Here is a 19239-nt window from a genome sequence, read left to right on the forward strand (position 1 = left end):
AGTTGGTGGATTGAGCTATTGGGGGAGGGGGGTCAGGGTATGATGGAATTCTGTGTATGGGGCTAGTACTGTTTTTGCAACTATTCATGTAACTTTGAATTTATCTCAAAATAAAAAAAATAAAAAATAAAAAAAAATACCATACATACCATGATAGATTTATTACTACTTAGAAAATACACAAGGTTCACATCCATCACAAAACAGAGTTTACCATCTTCAATCGCATTTTTGACAGCACGAAGTCCATCTCTTATGGCATCCTTGATTTGCGTGAGAGTATGCTTATTTGGCCCCTTAACCAACAAGGTGACAGAGCGAGGGTTAACACAATCCTCAATAAAAGTGAACTTTTCTTCACCCTAAAGGATAATATGAGAAGATATACCTTTAATATTTAATATAATTATGAAATCAAGACCAAGTTTATAATATTAGAATTCAATCTTCATGTGAATTTTTCTTATCATACACATCTAAAGACATGCTAAAAGTAGTTAAATTATATTTAAATGCTTAACAAACATTTAGGTAAATAAATTGCAAGTTCTGTCCTGTGGATTATTCAGACCTTAAAATGCCCAACCTGAATTAAAAGATTTAGTGTTAAAAAAAAAAAAGGTTTAATATTTGCTTTATAATCACTGCTCTCAGAAATACTCACTAATGTATACTCATATACAAGACCAGCATGTCCCAAGCAATCTGGAGTGAGGTCTTCAAAAGAATTCACAGCCATTCCACCACAAGCAAGAGATAGTCTGAAATTACATATACGTTATCATAGCTTTGATTATGGAAAACATAAAGACTAATTTCATAAGGTAGAAAAATATCTAACTTGGAAGACAATATTGTCGCAATGTTTTTAAAATCTGTTTTAAGAAGATGAAAGCCTTCCTTGTACTTCAACAAAGTCCTGAAGTAGGTTATCAACCTTGATATTTTGACAGTTCAATTATTTACTGAAATTAAAGACAACAATTGGAATTTTTACACTAGTATTTTGCTCAACAACATTTAAATAAAAAGGAATTAAATGGTATAATTTCAATTTAATCTGTTAAAAATCTAGGATACATAATTATCTGCAAGCTTACCTTTCCATATTTCTTCTTTTTGCTCTGCGAAGAGCTACTACGCCATGTTTTGCAAGAGCATCTAAGGAAAACGGATCAATTCCCTATAATAAAATTAACATAAAAGTTACAAGCAAGTTTTAGGTCAGTAGTTCTCAAAACTTTTTTGGTCTCAGCACTGCCTTATACTCTTAAAAATCATTAAGAACTGCAAAGAGCTTTTGTTTATGAACTGTAGCTATCAATATTTACCATATTATAAATTAAAACTGAGAAATTTAAAAAGTTATTAATCCAGTAAAATAACAATAAACCCACTTCAAGTTAACTGAAGTAACAGTTTTAATAAAAATCTATATGAAAAAAAACATAGTGAGAGTAGTGACAATGTTTTACATTTTTACAAATCTCCTTAAGGTCTGTCTTAATAGGAGACAGCTGGATTCTAATACCTGCATCTGTATTCAATTTGCTCCAATATGTTGCATTGGTTAAAGCCTATGAAAAAAATATGGCCTCAGAGATCTGTATTGGAAAAGGGAAGAGCTTTTTAATAGTCTTTTTGGATAAATATGATACTCTTACTTGACACTATACCAAAACCCAGCAAGTGGTAGCTTCTTTAAGGTTAGTTTCAATTTGGAATATGAAACAACAGTAATGAACTTTTTATACTCTCATATTAAAATCCATTGGTGGCGGGGCAAGATGGCAGACTGGTGAGCTGTATGTTTTAGTTACTCCTCCAGGAAAGTAGGTAAAAAGCCAGGAACTGCGTGGACTGGACACCACAGAGCAATCTGTCTTTGGGCATACTTCATACAACACTCATGAAAACGTGGAACTGCTGAGATCAGCGAAATCTGTAAGTTTTTGCGGCCAGGGGACCCGCGCCCCTCCCTGCCAGGCTCAGTCCCGGGGGAGGAGGGGCTGTCAGCTCCAGGAAGGAGAAGGGAGAATTGCAGTGGCTGCTCTCATCGGAAACTCATTCTACTGATTCAAACTCCAACCATAGATAGACTGAGGCCAGACACCAGAGACTCTGAGAGCAGCCAGCCCAGCAGAGAGGAGACGGGCATAGAAGGAAAACAACACGAGAAGCTCCAAAGTAAAAGCAGAGGATTTTTGGAGTTCTGGTGAACACAGAAAGGGGAAGGGCGGAGATCAGGCCTTGAGGCGCATATGCAAATCCCGAAGCAAGGCTGATCTCTCTGCCCAGGGCACCTTTCCTTAATGTCCCTGGTTGCTTTGTCTATTAGCATTTCAATAACCCATTAGATCTCTGAGGAGGGCCGTTTTTTTTTTTTTTTTTTTTTTTTTTTTTTTTTTTTTTAAATCCTTTTTGCTTTTTCTAAAACAATTACTCTAAGAAGCTCAATACAGAAAGCTTCAAAGAATTGAAATTTGGGCACGTCAAGTCAAGAGCAGAAATAAGAGAGCTCTGAGACAAAAGGCAATAATCCAGTGGCTGAGAAAATTCACTAAACAACACAACTTCCCAAGAAAAGGGGGGTGTCCGCTCACAGCCACCATCCTGGTGGACAGGAAACACTCCTGCCCATCGCCAGCCCCATAGCCCAGAGCTGCCCCAGACAACCCAGTGTGACGGAAGTGCTTCAAATAACAGGCACACACCACAAAACTGGGCGTGGACATTAGCCTTCCCTGCAACCTCAGCTGAATGTCCCAGAGCTGGGAAGGGGGAGCAGTGTGAATTAACAGAGCCCCATTCAGCCATCATTTGAGCAGACTGGGAGCCTCCCAACACAGCCCAGCAGCCCAGAACTGCCCTGGGGGGACGGCACTCACCTGTGACATAGCACAGTCATCCCTCAACAGAGGACCCGGGGTGCACAGCCTGGAAGAGGGGCCCACTTGCAAGTCTCAGGAGCCATACGCCAATACCAAAGACTTGTGGGTCAGTGGCAGAGACAAACTGTGGCAGGACTGAACTGAAGGATTAGACTATTGCAGTAGCTTTAAAACTCTAGGATCATCAGGGAGATTTGATTGTTAGGGCCACCCCCCCTCCCCGACTGCCCAGAAACACGCCCCACATACAGGGCAGGCAACACCAACTACACACGCAAGCTTGGGACACCAATTGGGCCCCACAAGACTCACTCCCCCACTCACCAAAAGGCTAAGCAGGGGAGATCTGGCTTGTGGAGAACAGGTGGCTCGTGGACGCCACCTGCTGGTTAGTTAGAGAAAGTGTACTCCACGAAGCTGTAGATCTGATAAATTAGAGATAAGGACTTCAACTGGTCTACAAACCCTAAAAGAACCCTATCAAGGACAGCAAATGCCACGAGGCCAAAAACAACAGAAAATTATAAAGCATATGAAAAAACCAGACGATATGGATAACCCAAGCCCAAGCACCCAAATCAAAAGACCAGAAGAGACACACCTAGAGCAGCTACTCAAAGAACTAAAGATGAACAATGAGACCCTAGTACGGGATATGAAGGAAATCAAGAAGACCCTAGAAGAGCATAAAGAAGACATTGCAAGACTAAATAAAAAAATGGATGATCTTATGGAAATTAAAGAAACTGTTGACCAAATTAAAAAGATTCTGGACACTCATAGTACAAGACTAGAGGAAGTTGAACAACGAATCAGTGACCTGGAAGATGACAGAATGGAAAATGAAAGCATAAAAGAAAGAATGGGGAAAAAAATTGAAAAACTCGAAATGGACCTCAGGGATATGATAGATAATATGAAGCGTCCGAATATAAGACTCATTGGTGTCCCAGAAGGGGAAGAAAAGGGTAAAGGTCTAGGAAGAGTATTCAAAGAAATTGTTGGGGAAAACTTCCCAAATCTTCTAAACAACATAAATACACAAATCATAAATGCTCAGCGAACTCCAAATAGAATAAATCCAAAAAAACCCACTCCGAGACATATACTGATCACACTGTCAAACATAGAAGAGAAGGAGCAAGTTCTGAAAGCAGCAAGAGAAAAGCAATTCACCACATACAAAGGAAACAGCATAAGACTAAGTAGTGACTACTCAGCAGCCACCATGGAGGCGAGAAGGCAATGGCACGATATATTTAAAATTCTGAGAGAGAGGAATTTCCAGCCAAGAATACTTTATCCAGCAAAGCTCTCCTTCAAATTTGAGGGAGAGCTTAAATTTTTCACAGACAAAGAAATGCTGAGAGAATTTGCTAACAAGAGACCTGCCCTACTGGAGATACTAAAGGGAGCCCTACAGACAGAGAAACAAAGACAGGACAGAGAGACTTGGAGAAAGGTTCAGTACTAAAGAGATTCGGTATGGGTACAATAAAGGATATTAATAGAGAGAGGGAAAAATATGGCAAACATAACCCAAAGGATAAGATGGCCGATTCAAGAAATGCCTTCACGGTTTTAACGTTGAATGTAAATGGATTAAACTCCCCAATTAAAAGATATAGATTCGCAGAATGGATCAAAAAAAATGAACCATCAATATGTTGCATACAAGAGACTCATCTTAGACACAGGGACACAAAGAAACTGAAAGTGAAAGGATGGAAAAAAATATTTCATGCAAGCTACAGCCAAAAGAAAGCAGGTGTAGCAATATTAATCTCAGATAAAATAGACTTCAAATGCAGGGATGTTTTGAGAGACAAAGAAGGCCACTACATACTAATAAAAGGGGCAATTCAGCAAGAAGAAATAACAATCGTAAATGTCTATGCACCCAATCAAGGTGCCACAAAATACATGAGAGAAACATTGGCAAAACTAAAGGAAGCAATTGATGTTTCCACAATAATTGTGGGAGACTTCAACACATCACTCTCTCCTATAGATAGATCAACCAGACAGAAGACCAATAAGGAAATTGAAAACCTAAACAATCTGATAAATGAATTAGATTTAACAGACATCTACAGGACATTACATCCCAAATCACCAGGATACACATACTTTTCTAGTGCTCATGGAACTTTCTCCAGAATAGATCATATGCTGGGACATAAAACAAGCCTCAATAAATTTAAAAAGATTGAAATTATTCAAAGCACATTCTCTGACCACAATGGAATACAATTAGAAGTCAATAACCATCAGAGACTTAGAAAATTCACAAATACCTGGAGGTTAAACAACACACTCCTAAACAATCAGTGGGTTAAAGAAGAAATAGCAAGAGAAATTGCTAAATATATAGAGACGAATGAAAATGAGAACACAACATACCAAAACCTATGGATGCAGCAAAAGCAGTGCTAAGGGGGAAATTTATAGCACTAAACGCATATATTAAAAAGGAAGAAAGAGCCAAAATCAAAGAACTAATGGATCAACTGAAGAAGCTAGAAAATGAACAGCAAACCAATCCTAAACCAAGTAGAAGAAAAGAAATAACAAGGATTAAAGCAGAAATAAATGACATAGAGAACAAAAAAACAATAGAAAGGATAAATATCACCAAAAGTTGGTTCTTTGAGAAGATCAACAAGATTGACAAGCCCCTAGCTAGACTGACAAAATCAAAAAGAGAGAAGACCCATATAAACAAAATAATGAATGAAAAAGGTGACATAACTGCAGATCCTGAAGAAATTAAAAAAATTATAAGAGGATATTATGAACAACTGTATGGCAACAAACTGGATAATGTAGAAGAAATGGACAATTTCCTGGAAACATATGAACAACCTAGACTGACCAGAGAAGAAATAGAAGACCTCAACCAACCCATCACAAGCAAAGAGATCCAATCAGTCATCAAAAATCTTCCCACAAATAAATGCCCAGGGCCAGATGGCTTCACAGGGGAATTCTACCAAACTTTCCAGAAAGAACTGACACCAATCTTACTCAAACTCTTTCAAAACATTGAAAAAAATGGAACACTACCTAACTCATTTTATGAAGCTAACATCAATCTAATACCAAAACCAGGCAAAGATGCTACAAAAAAGGAAAACTACCGGCCAATCTCCCTAATGAATATAGATGCAAAAATCCTCAACAAAATACTTGCAAATCGAATCCAAAGACACATTAAAAAAATCATACACCATGACCAAGTGGGGTTCATTCCAGGCATGCAAGGATGGTTCAACATCAGAAAAACAATCAATGTATTACAACACATTAAAAACTCGAAAGGGAAAAATCAATTGATCATCTCAATAGATGCTGAAAAAGCATTTGACAAAATCCAACATCCCTTTTTGATAAAAACACTTCAAAAGGTAGGAATTGAAGGAAACTTCCTCAACATGATAAAGAGCATATATGAAAAACCCACAGCCAGCATAGTACTCAATGGTGAGAGACTGAAAGCCTTCCCTCTAAGATCAGGAACAAGACAAGGATGCCCGCTGTCACCACTGTTATTCAACATTGTGCTGGAAGTGCTAGCCAGGGCAATCCGGCAAGACAAAGAAATAAAAGGCATCCAAATTGGAAAAGAAGAAGTAAAACTGTCATTGTTTGCAGATGATATGATCTTATATCTAGAAAACCCTGAGAAATCAACGATACACCTACTAGAGCTAATAAACAAATTTAGCAAAGTAGCGGGATACAAGATTAATGCACATAAGTCAGTAATGTTTCTATATGCTAGAAATGAACAAACTGAAGAGACACTCAAGAAAAAGATACCATTTTCAATAGCAACTAAAAAAATCAAGTACCTAGGAATCAACTTAACCAAAGATGTAAAAGACCTATACAAAGAAAACTACATAACTCTACTAAAAGAAATAGAAGGGGACCTTAAAAGATGGAAAAATATTCCATGTTCATGGATAGGAAGGCTAAATGTCATTAAGATGTCAATTCTACCCAAACTCATCTACAGATTCAATGCAATCCCAATCAAAATTCCAACAACCTACTTTGCAGACTTGGAAAAGCTAGTTATCAAATTTATTTGGAAAGGGAAGATGCCTCGAATTGCTAAAGACACTCTAAAAAAGAAAAACGAAGTGGGAGGACTTACACTCCCTGACTTTGAAGCTTATTATAAAGCCACAGTTGCCAAGACAGCATGGTACTGGCACAAAGATAGACATATAGATCAATGGAATCGAATTGAGAATTCAGAGATAGACCCTCAGATCTATGGCCGACTGATCTTTGATAAGGCCCCCAAAGTCACCGAACTGAGCCATAATGGTCTTTTCAACAAATGGGGCTGGGAGAGTTGGATATCCATATCCAAAAGAATGAAAGAGGACCCCTACCTCACCCCCTACACAAAAATTAACTCAAAATGGACCAAAGATCTCAATATAAAAGAAAGTACCATAAAACTCCTAGAAGATAATGTAGGAAAACATCTTCAAGACCTTGTATTAGGAGGCCACTTCCTAGACTTTACACCCAAAGCACAAGCAACAAAAGAGAAAATAGATAAATGGGAACTCCTCAAGCTTAGAAGTTTCTGCACCTCAAAGGAATTTCTCAAAAAGGTAAAGAGGCAGCCAACTCAATGGGAAAAAATTTTTGGAAACCATGTATCTGACAAAAGACTGATATCTTGCATATACAAAGAAATCCTACAACTCAATGACAATAGTACAGACAGCCCAATTATAAAATGGGCAAAAGATATGAAAAGACAGTTCTCTGAAGAGGAAATACAAATGACCAAGAAACACATGAAAAAATGTTCAGCTTCACTAGCTATTAGAGAGATGCAAATTAAGACCACAATGAGATACCATCTAACACCGGTTAGAATGGCTGCCATTAAACAAACAGGAAACTACAAATGCTGGAGGGGATGTGGAGAAATTGGAACTCTTATTCATTGTTGGTGGGACTGTATAATGGTTCAGCCACTCTGGAAGTCAGTCTGGCAGTTCCTTAGAAAACTAGATATAGAGCTACCATTCGATCCAGCGATTGCACTCCTCGGTATATACCCGGCAGATCGGAAAGCAGTGACACGAACAGATATCTGCACGCCAATGTTCATAGCAGCATTATTCACAATTGCCAAGAGATGGAAACAACCCAAATGTCCTTCAACAGATGAGTGGATAAATAAAATGTGGTATATACACACGATGGAATACTACGCGGCAGTAAGAAGGAACGATCTGGTGAAACATATGACAACATGGATGAACCTTGAAGACATAATGCTGAGCGAAATAAGCCAGGCACAAAAAGAGAAATATTATATGCTACCACTAATGTGAACTTTGAAAAATGTAAAACAAATGGTTTATAATGTAGAATGTAGGGGAACTAGCAGTAGAGAGCAATTAAGGAAGGGGGAACAATAATCCAGGAAGAACAGATAAGCTATTTAACGTTCTGGGGATGCCCAGAAATGACTATGGTCTGTTAATTTCTGATGGTTGTAGTAGGAACAAGTTCACTGAAATGTTGCTATATTATGTAACTTTCTTGGGGTAAAGTAGGAACATGTTGGAAGTTAAGCAGTTATCTTAGGTTAGTTGTCTTTTTCTTACTCCCTTGCTATGGTCTCTTTGAAATGCTCTTTTATTGTATGTTTGTTTTCTTTTTAACTTTTCTTTTCATACAGGTGATTTGAAAAAAGAAGGGAAAGTTAAAAAAAAAAAAAAAAAAAAAAAAAAGAAAAAAGACAAACAAGGGGAAAAAAAAAAAAAAAAAAAGATGTAGTGCCCCCTTGAGGAGCCTGTGGAGAATGCAGGGGTACTCGCCTACCCCACCTCCATGGTTGCTAACATGACCACAGACATAGGGGACTGGTGGTTTGATGGGTTGAGCCCTCTGCCATGGGTTTTACCCTTGGGAAGACGGTTGCTGCGGAGGAGAGGCTGGGCCTCCCTGTATTTGTGCCTAGGAGTCTCCTCCTGAATGCCTCTTTGTTGCTCGGATGTGGCCCTCTCTCTCTGGCTGGGCCAACTTGAGGGGTGGGATCGCTGCCCTCCCCCCTACGTGGGATCAGGCACCCGGGGAGGTGAATCTCCCTGGCAGCGTGGAGTGTGACTCCCGGGGAGGAGTGTAGACCTGGCACCGTGGGACGGAGAACATCTTCTTGGCCAAAAGGGGGATGTGAAAGGAAATGAAGAGGGCTTCAGTGGCAGAGAGATTCCAGGGGGAGCCGAGGGGTCGCTCTGGTGGGCACTCTTGTGCACACTTTAGACAGCCCTTTTTAGGTTCTGGAGAGTTGGGGTGGCTGGTGGTGGATGCCTGAAACTATCAGGCTACAACCCAGAACCCGTGAATCTCGAAGACAGTTGTATAAAGGTGTAGCTTATGAGGGGTGACAATGGGATTGGGAAAGCCATAAGGACCAGGCACCACTTTGTCTAGTTTATGGATGGATGTGTAGAGGGGTAGGGGAGGGAGACAGACAGACGGAGGTGCCCAGTGTTCTTTTTTACTTCAATTGCTCTTTTTCACTCTAATTATTGTTCTTGTTGTTTTTGTGTGTGTGCTAGTGAAGGTGTCAGGGATTGATTTGGGTGATGAATGTACAACTATGTGATGGTGCTGTGGACGATCGAGAGTACGATTTGTTTTGTATGACTGCGTGGTATGTGAATATATCTCAATAAAATGATGATTTAAAAAAAAAAAAAAAAAAAAAAAAATCCATTGGTCTATCTTGTACTTTGAGTGGATTATTTACCCAGGTATGATATCATAATAATTTGGAATAATTTTTAGTCATTTGGAAAATACTGGTTCACTGAGTTAGGTAGAGCTTCCAAAAGTTGACACATTTCATGGCTATACAAATATTTTTAAAAATCACATTTATTAATATCACCCCTGATATTATCAGAAAAATCTTAAGTATAGGAAAGCTGCAAGCTCACAGTAACAGATACAAGTTTTCCAGAATTCTAATTTTCACTTAAAAGGTTAAATGGCAGGAAATACATTGGCAAGAAATACTTAGTTGATTTCCTTGAAGTGACAAGATCGCTTCAGTCCTTTTTGAGAAAACATCTATCAAATACTCAAGCCTAAATAACCAGTTTTTCTGCCAGTCATTCTTTCAAGCAAAAACGGTGTTCCATGAAAAGGTGGTCAGTTTAGCTCACAACTCAAACAATGGCCTAAGAGCTTTCCTTCAAGACAGCCATCATATTTTGTTATGCAGCAGAAGTGCTTTGTATATACTTCACATTTCATCACACAGAATATTAAAAGAATGCATATTTAAGGATCACAATTTAGTGAAATTAATAATTTGTACTGTTTCAAGGCATTCTTAAAGAAAACTAGCTTTTTTTTTTTTTAACAGCAGGTATGTGGTGGTATGGCAGTAAAGAATGCAATGACTACAAGTACAGTTTGGTGCCACTGTTTGCTTTGCATGAAAGTGCTAGCAGTTTTACCCACCATTGCTTTTTCACCATCAATGCAAATGTCAACACAGTGAAAAAAGGCATTACTATTATTATGAAAATAGTTTTGACCTCATGGATTCCCTAAAAGGGTCTTAGTGACTGGACTCCCAGGGGTCTGCAGACCTTACTTTCAGAAACAATGAAGAACATTTACAAGTAACTAAAATCTAAACATTCTTTCTTACCTTTTGATTAATGACAACAAATCCTTTGCTGGAATGAGCACAGACTTTGTCTTTCAGGTCTATTATTTTCTGTACTCTATCTTCAATAAATTTTCTTTCAGCTTTTACTAATTTCTCTTTCTCTTCTGCAGTCTTATAAAAGAAACCAGAATTCACCTCTCTAGAAGATTAACGAAAACAAGCTAGTAAAGGCAGGGGGAAAAAAGAGGAAAAGGGAGAAGGAATCTACACTAAACATTTAAGAGTGAGCAAAGAGATTTAAAAACACTTTTAGAAAAAATAATTTCAAAAAGTTATAAAGAGAAACTGACATACATACGTTTTTTCATATTCTAATGATACGTTGCAAGTAAGGATAAATGCATCTTCTACTCGCTTCTTCATATCTGGATGACGGGCACCATGATCCAAAACTAATCCTCTGATCAATCTATTAAAAATATGTGATGTTTCTTACTTTGAATATACAGTCTAAAGTTAGGTATAAAATTAGAATTATACTCTCAAAGTTGTAACAAAACTGCCATAGCACACATTGTTTCCTTGCACCAACTTTAAATCTAACATATAATTAGTAAAATTAGGAAAGAGAATCCCCCTTTAACACAGTGTGACTACGAAGTCACAATAAAAATTAACCCAGAATTATTCTCCATGTGGCTCAACCATATGGCACAGCTGATACGAGTTTCCTAGGAACATTTGTTCAAAATAATTATAGAGAGCAGTTAAAAACTGTTTACCTTAAATGTCTAACAATAGGGCACTGTTCAGCAAATAATGACACAGCTATTTGATGGTCATGAAAACTATATGTATAACATGGAAAAATATTTACTGTAGTAGCTGATAAGCAAAGAATGATAAACTGCATATAAAGCATAATGATAATTATTCTTTTTAAGAAATAAACACCTTGGCATTAAAAAGGAAAGAACAAAAGAAACTAAGAGCAGGATTATGCTTGGGTGGTAGGAATATAGATGATTTGGGGGGAGGGAGGGGCTTATTTACCTGCTTTCCAAATGTTCTTTCAAGAGTAAATATTTTTATAGCTTTATAAAATATATTCTTTGTAAATCACATTTAGGGAAAGGCATTTCTACTTACGAATCTTTTATAACCAGTATGTGTTATACACCAAAGAAATAATTTTGAAATAATTAAACATAATTATAAGGATGCCTTCAAATTTTTTATCTAACTAGATCACTCCAACTCTTAACTGAATGTGAAGATATTTTATTCAGGAAGAAACAAGCAAATTATATTTTCAATACTCTTCACTCTTCAAGGCTATATCACCTCTTCCTTCTCTCCTCACTCTCAGCAAATGATCTTTCTTCTTTGAGAAAATAGAAACACCACCCCATCACCACACCTACCAATCTACCTGCACTTGAATCTGAACCTCCTAATACTAAGGAGGAAGAGCCTACACCCCTAGTTAAGGTTAATCCCTTAACCCCTTGTGTACTGACTTCCATTTTCCCTCTCTAGTCCTGCATTGTCCCCTACTCCCCCACACTATCAATTATTCTGGCCTACAGCATACAAACTTGCTGTAATAATTTCCATCTTTAAAACAAAGGAGATTCTTCTCTGTCAACCCTATTCCCATATTCTCTTCTAGCTACTGCCCCATTTCTCTACTCCTCTTCATAGCTTAACTCTGCATTCTCACTTCTTCCTTCCCATTCTCTTGAGTCTACCTTCAATCTGACTTTCATTCAACCTCTTTACTGAACTAGCTCTCATTAAAGTCACCAAAAACTAAGTATTTTCCAAATCTAATGATCACAACTTACTGAAACTTTTGGCAGCATATGACATAGTTGATTGTCCTCTCCTTGAAATTCTTCCTTCTCTTGGCTTCCGGGGCACTAGACCTTTTAGTTTTCCCCAACCTCTTTAATCACCCCTTCTCAGTCACCTTTGCTGAATTATCCTCATCTTCTCAAACTCTGAACACTGGAGTTCCCAGGGCTCAATCCTTAAACTTCTCTTTTCTCTATCTATATTCACTTCCCAAATGATCTCATTAACTCTCATGACTCTAAATGTCATCTGTACACTAATGACTGACTATATATATTTCCAGTCAGACTCCTGCTTTGAACTTCAGACACATTTATCCATCTCCTATTCCTACTCAACATCTCCATAAGCAAGTTTAATAGGCATCTCAAAAACATAAAAGCCCAAAACTGAACTCTTATTTCCCCAGATCTGTTCCTCCAAGATTCTTCTCCATCCCCAGAAATTTCCAGTTGCTCACACCAAAAACTCAGGGGACATCCTTGACCCCTCTAATTCTGTCACACTCCACATCAAACCATAAACAAATCCTAATGCCTCTTCCTTCTAGGCAAACCCTGATCTAAACCATTTTCATCTCTTGCCAGCATTACAACAACAGATTCCTAACTAGTTTCTTGTTTCTGCCTTTACTGCCCCACCCTGACCTCTTTCTTCCCACAATGCTCTATAGCCTATTCAGAATTCCTTCTGAAATAAAAATCGAGAACTTGTTACCCCTAGCAATTGAAGATCAGTTATCTGGGCCATTTCTACTACTAAAAGCAACTAAAAATGCTGGATTAAAACAAACAAACAACCTTAAAAATACTGAAGAGCTACAAGATAGTAGAGAATTACTAGGCCCAAATCAAAAAGAAAACAGGAAGCCAGGAGGTAAGTAGAGAACTGCAACGCACTTTTATCCTAAAGTCATTTGACAATCCTGGCAAATCTGAACTTTGTTTCAATGACCTCACAACAAGAGAAGGACGAATTAAAAGCCCACGGCTTATTCATTGTGAAGAGTCTAACAGGAGACCTTCTTCACATTAAGCTGGGATCCCAAAGTGCTACATGCTCAGGGTTTAAACCAGAATGATGAAAACAGAAATAACCAGCCCTTATGTGTACCTGCAATGAGAATTCACATCAACTGGATAGTCCAAAAAAACCTCAAGCTGTGAATTTAATTTAAAGTAGTCCCTTGGCTCCTTGCAGTAGCTAATATAAATCCTCTGCAGAAAGGCAGACCTTCATCTGAAGTCTCAAATTATTTCTACAAATACTTTTATCAAGCACAATTAGTGGTACACATGAAAACAAAGCATGATGAGTGAGAACCAGCAAAAAACAATAGATACCAGAAACAGACAAGACAAAACTTTAGATATTATAATTATCATACCTGAACTACATGCATAAAGAAATAGAAAGAGAATCTGAAAATAGGAAACCTTAATTTTGGATGCCTCAAAACCATGAGCCAATAAATTCCCATTGCTTAAGCCCTGCTGTCATAGCTGCCTGGAAACTAAGACAATAATAGAAAGAAAAACAGGAAAGTCTGGCCTCATAGAAGACAAAGGAGGAAAGCAGGAAGGAGTGATGAACCCTATTAAATCCTATCGTGTGTAGGTTTATTGTTTGATTCCCACTAGAATAAAATATTTTTGAGGGCCAAAAAAAAAAAAAAAATTTTGACATGGCACATCTAAGAAAGAACCAAATATAACTTCTGTAAGACACACACACACACACACACACACACACACAATAAATAAAAAGTCAAGGAGAACAACAGAATGCATCCATACATATAGCAGCACTATTCATAATGGTCCAAAACTGAAAACTATCTAAATGCTCACCAACAGAAGAATGAATGAATAAATAAATTGTGGTATATAAGCATGATGGACTACTAAACAGCATTGAGAATGATCTACAAAAACATGCAAAAATATGAATGAAACAACACTGAAATAAACAATACTGGATGAAAGAAGACAGACACAAAAGATTACTCACTATATGATCCCATTTACAAAAGTACAAAAACAGGCAATGTTAATCTACAATATACAAATTCAGTCCTCTAGGGAGGATAATGGCTAAAAGAGAACATCAGAGAGGCTTTTAAGGTACTGGTAATGTTCTCTTTCTTATATGAATGCTGGTTATATGGATGTACAGTGAAAATTCATCAAGCTGTACCCTTAAGATAGGTGCACTTTTAAGTGTATATTACACTTAATTTAAAAATTCTTTTTAAATCGGGGATTTGTTTGAAAGTAGATTAGATATTGTTTAAGAATTAAATAATTAGTGAAGAACAAAATAGGTAATAGAAATTATCTAATATGTCACACAGAAAACAACAAATGGAAAATTACCCAAAAAAAGAGGTTAAGAGACATGGAGAAAAGCAAGAATATCAAACATACATTTAATTGGAGAAGGGGAAGAGAGAAGATGGGGCAGAAGCAATGTTTAAAGAGATAATGGATGGGAATTTTCCAGAACCAAATGAAAAACATCAACCCACAGATTCAAGAAGCCCAGCAAATCCCAAGCAGGAGAAATGAAAAGAAATCCATACCTAGACACATCATGGTAAAAGTACAAAATATCAAAGATAAAAAGAAAAATATTAAAACCATCTAGCTAAATAAAGATTATCTTTAAAGGACTAACAGTAATAATAGAAGCCAAGACCATGGAATGATATCTTCAATGACCTAAAAGAAAATAACTGCCAACATGGTATTCTATACACAGTGAAAATATCAAACAATCAAGATGAAATCAAGGCATTTTAAAGCAAGCAAACACAGAAAGTATGACTCCAGCAAACCCTCAATAAAAGGAATTCTACAAGATGAACTTCAGGCAAAAGGAAAGTGATCCCAAACGGAAGACTGAGATGCAAGAAGGTATAAAGAATAAATCAAGTGGCAAATATAAGGATAAATCTTTTCAAACATTCACTACTTGAAACAATAATAATGTCAAATGGGGTTTAAAAATAAACTAGAATTAAAATATAACAACAATAACATGATTCAGGAAGGAGTAAAAAGAGATATTTTCCAAAAGGAGAATAAAGGTATTGATTAGATTTAGACTTCTCTAAGTTAAGTATGCATGGTTTCATTTCTAGATTAGTCACAAAAAGAACAGAAATAAAGTATGGAACTTCCAAACTAGTAGAAGAAGAAAATGGAACGCTAAAAAGTACTTACCAAAGAAAAACAGAACAATGGGGACAAACAGTATAAAATAACATGGTAGATTTAAAATTGAATATATCCATAACTGCATAAAATATAATGTATTAAATGTTCTAATTAAAATAAAAAGATGATCAAATTTAATACTTTTTAAATCTACCTATTTGGTGCTTACAAACAAATCATTTAAAATAAAGGACAAAAAAAAGATTGAAAGTAGAAAGATACATAAACATATGACATGTAAATACTCACTAATGAAAGCTGGTGTGACAACTATATCCAGATAATTTACACTTTAAGACATTACTAGAGAAAAGATGGTCACTTTATAATAGTACAAAAGATCAATGTATTGTAATAATCTTCCATTAAATGTAACAAAGGCAATATACCAAAGCTAAATGTGTATGAGAGGGGGATCTAAGGGAAGGATATGGGATTCTTGGTAGTGGTGGTGTTGTCTGACCCTACTATTATATTGTATGATAAAAAAAAAAAAAGTTCAATGTACCAGGAAACTAAAATGCTTTAAAAACTGTATGCACCTAATAACAGAGTCTCACAAAATGCATATACATATATTAGGAAACTTGACCCTTTGATCCAACTGGACATATATAAATAACTGTACCCAACAACTGCAGCATACACATTCTTTTCAAATACATATGAAACACTAAAACTGACAATACACGGAACCATAAAACAAGTCTCAACAAATTTCAAAGGGGTAAAATATCGTCAAAGATATTCTCTGACCATAATGTAATTAATCTAGATATAAGATAACTGAAAATTTCCCATATATTTTTAAATTAAAAAACAGTTCTAATGGAAATAAGAAAATATTTTAACTGAATAAAAATAATAAAACTACATATCAAAACTAAAGTGATACAGCTAAATAGTACTTTGAGGAAAATGTAAGGCCTTAAATACTGTATTATGAAAGAAGGTGAAAATTAATGAACAAAGTAGCCACCTCAAGGAAATAAAAAAGAACAACAAAAAATCCCCCTAAAATCCCAATAAAAGTAAAAGAAATTAAGTAACAAAAGAGAAGAACATTATGAAACAAAAACAAACATACAAACCTCTGGCAAAACTTATCAAAACAAAAAGGGAGATGGCATAAAAAAAAATAGCAGAAAGGAAGGTATCACTATAGATTTTTAAAAAATAAGAAGTTATTTATGAACATTATGAACACTTTATGCCAAAATTTTTGAAGATTTAGATAAATTCCTGAAAAAATATTACTTACCAAAATGACTCAAGAATAAGTAGAAAACTTAATCCTATAACCATTAAGAAAATTGCATAAGTAATCAAAATCTTCCCACAAAACCTCTTCAAGGCAAACAATCAACTTTTTCAAAAAAAATATATATAGCAAGGAAAAATCAATGGGAAGAAGAAAGGAATCTACAGATTAAGGGAGACTTAAAAGACATAACCATATGCACAGTATAGACTGTGTTTGGCTCCTGATTCAAACAAAACTAAACGGAAAAAAAAAATGAGACTGTTGTTGAAAATGGAACACTCATTGGATATGAGATGGTGCTGATGAATTATTAATTTTTAGATGTGCTAACGTCTTTTGTATATGTTAGATATAAAAGGGGAGCTTATATTTTGTAGATGGATACTGGAGTGTTTACAGGTAAAATACAACGTTGGTGCAGGGAGCGGAAAGGGAAGGAGATATACAAAACAAGGCTGGCCATATACTGAAAAGTGATGAAGATGGGTGACAGGTACATAGGTGTTCATGAGTCTATTCTCCATACTTTTATATATGTTTGAAATCTTCCATAATAAAAAGTTTAAAAAGAGTTAAATCCAAAATCAGCAAGGTACTACATTATGTGGTCCCTCTTACCTCTTACTACTTTTTCCTCTTACTGTGCTCCAGGCATAGTGGAATACCCAAGCACACTTCTGCCTCAGGGTCTTTCAACTGTTGTCCCTTTGCTTAAAACACTCTTCTTCCTGACATTCACAGGGCTAGCTTCCTTATTTCTTCTGAGACCTTCTCATGGTCCTCCTCATAGGCCACTAGTTATATTTCTCATCAGAGAGAACTTTCCTAACCACTATAAAATAATACATATGCACACACTGTCACTCACTCTTACACTGTTTTTTTCCCCTCTCTTCACAGCACTTAACATATTTATTTATTTGTTTACTGTCTATCTCTCTCCACTAAAAATGTAAGCTCCTTGGGTAAAGAAATTCTTTTTGGTTTACTCTTCATTCCCAATACCTAGAACAGTGTCTGCCTCATGGAAGTACATAATTAATATATGTTGAAAGAATAGTGGATGTTGAATAAAAGTAACTAATGAAATTAAGAAAGAATATTTGAAGACAACCAACATGTTAATATCTATGTATTCTCAAAATTTTATGTAATTTACGTTGTATCTGTTTCTGTTTTATGCTTCATCTCCACGATCTCCACCATGAAGAGATCAATAGGGTAACCCTTTCTTCTAACAGCCAAAACAGAATCCACCACAGCCTGAAAGAGAAATGAATGAGAACAGTAAATGATTTGGTTTATTAAATGAAACAACTAGCCCATGTCATCTACCACTAGACTAAGCAGGTAAAGGGCTTCAAGCTCCAGAATGTGTATACCATCCTACAAAACACTGGGAAAGGCCAACAAGTGCTACTTTGTTATGGACACCAATAATAACCAATACCAATGGATACCAATGGAGCCTAAAGGAACTTAGAAATCTTCATGTCAAACCCTTTATTTTATAGATAAGGGAAGAGAAATAAGACCTTAAGAAATTAAAGTCTTAAAAGGTCTGGCGGCTTGATATGCTGAGCCCTCTATCTTGGGGCTTGCCCCTATGAAGCTTGTTACTGCAAAAGAGAGGCTAAAACTGCTTATAATTGTGCCTAAGAGTCTCCCTGAGTGCCTCTTTGTTGCTCAGATGTGGCCCTCTCTCTCTAAATAAGCCACCTTGGTGCGTGATCTCACTGCCCTCCCCCGCTACGTGGGACCCGACTCCCAGGGGTGTAAATCTCCCTGGTAATGCAGGATATGAGTCCCGGGGATGAATCTGGACCTGGCATAATGGGATTAAGAACATCTTCTTGACCAAAAGGGAGATGCGAAATGAAATAAAGCTTCAGTGGCTGAGAGATTTCAAATAGAACCGAGAGGTCACTCTGGTGGGCATTCTTATGCACTATATAGATAACCCTTTTTAGGTTTTAATGCATTGCAATAGCTAGAAGTAAATACCTGAAACTACCAACTCCAACCCAGTAGCCTTGACTCTTGAAGACGATTGTATAACAATGTAGCTTACAAAGTATGACAGTGTGATTGTGAAAACCTTATAGATCACACTCCCTTTATCCAGTGTATGGATGGATGAGTAGAAAAATGGGAACAAAAACTAAATGAAAAATAGGGTGGGATGGGGGGGATGGTTTGGGTATTCTTTTTTTCTTTTATTTTTTATTCTTATTCTGATTCTTTCTGGCATAAGAAAAATGTTCAAAAATAGACTGGGGTGATGAATGCACAACTATATGATGGTATTGTGAACAGCTGATTGTACACCATGGATGATTGTAT

General features: G+C 36.6%; 1 protein-coding gene across 1 annotated transcript in view; it reads right to left on the reverse strand.

The window, feature by feature from the left end:
- The window catches only part of CCT6B (chaperonin containing TCP1 subunit 6B), a 62830-nt gene that overhangs the window by 27153 nt on the left and 16438 nt on the right, over window positions 1-19239 (reverse strand). The window contains exons 5-10 of the mRNA XM_037808845.1: window positions 18056-18159; window positions 10916-11026; window positions 10597-10756; window positions 1101-1183; window positions 665-761; window positions 215-362 (exon numbers count right to left, since the gene is read on the reverse strand). Coding sequence (XP_037664773.1) covers window positions 215-362; window positions 665-761; window positions 1101-1183; window positions 10597-10756; window positions 10916-11026; window positions 18056-18159 — 703 coding nt within the window. The remainder of the gene's footprint in view (window positions 1-214; window positions 363-664; window positions 762-1100; window positions 1184-10596; window positions 10757-10915; window positions 11027-18055; window positions 18160-19239) is intronic.

The sequence above is a fragment of the Choloepus didactylus genome, chromosome 18, assembly GCF_015220235.1.
Source record: "Choloepus didactylus isolate mChoDid1 chromosome 18, mChoDid1.pri, whole genome shotgun sequence".
NCBI lineage: Eukaryota > Metazoa > Chordata > Mammalia > Pilosa > Megalonychidae > Choloepus > Choloepus didactylus.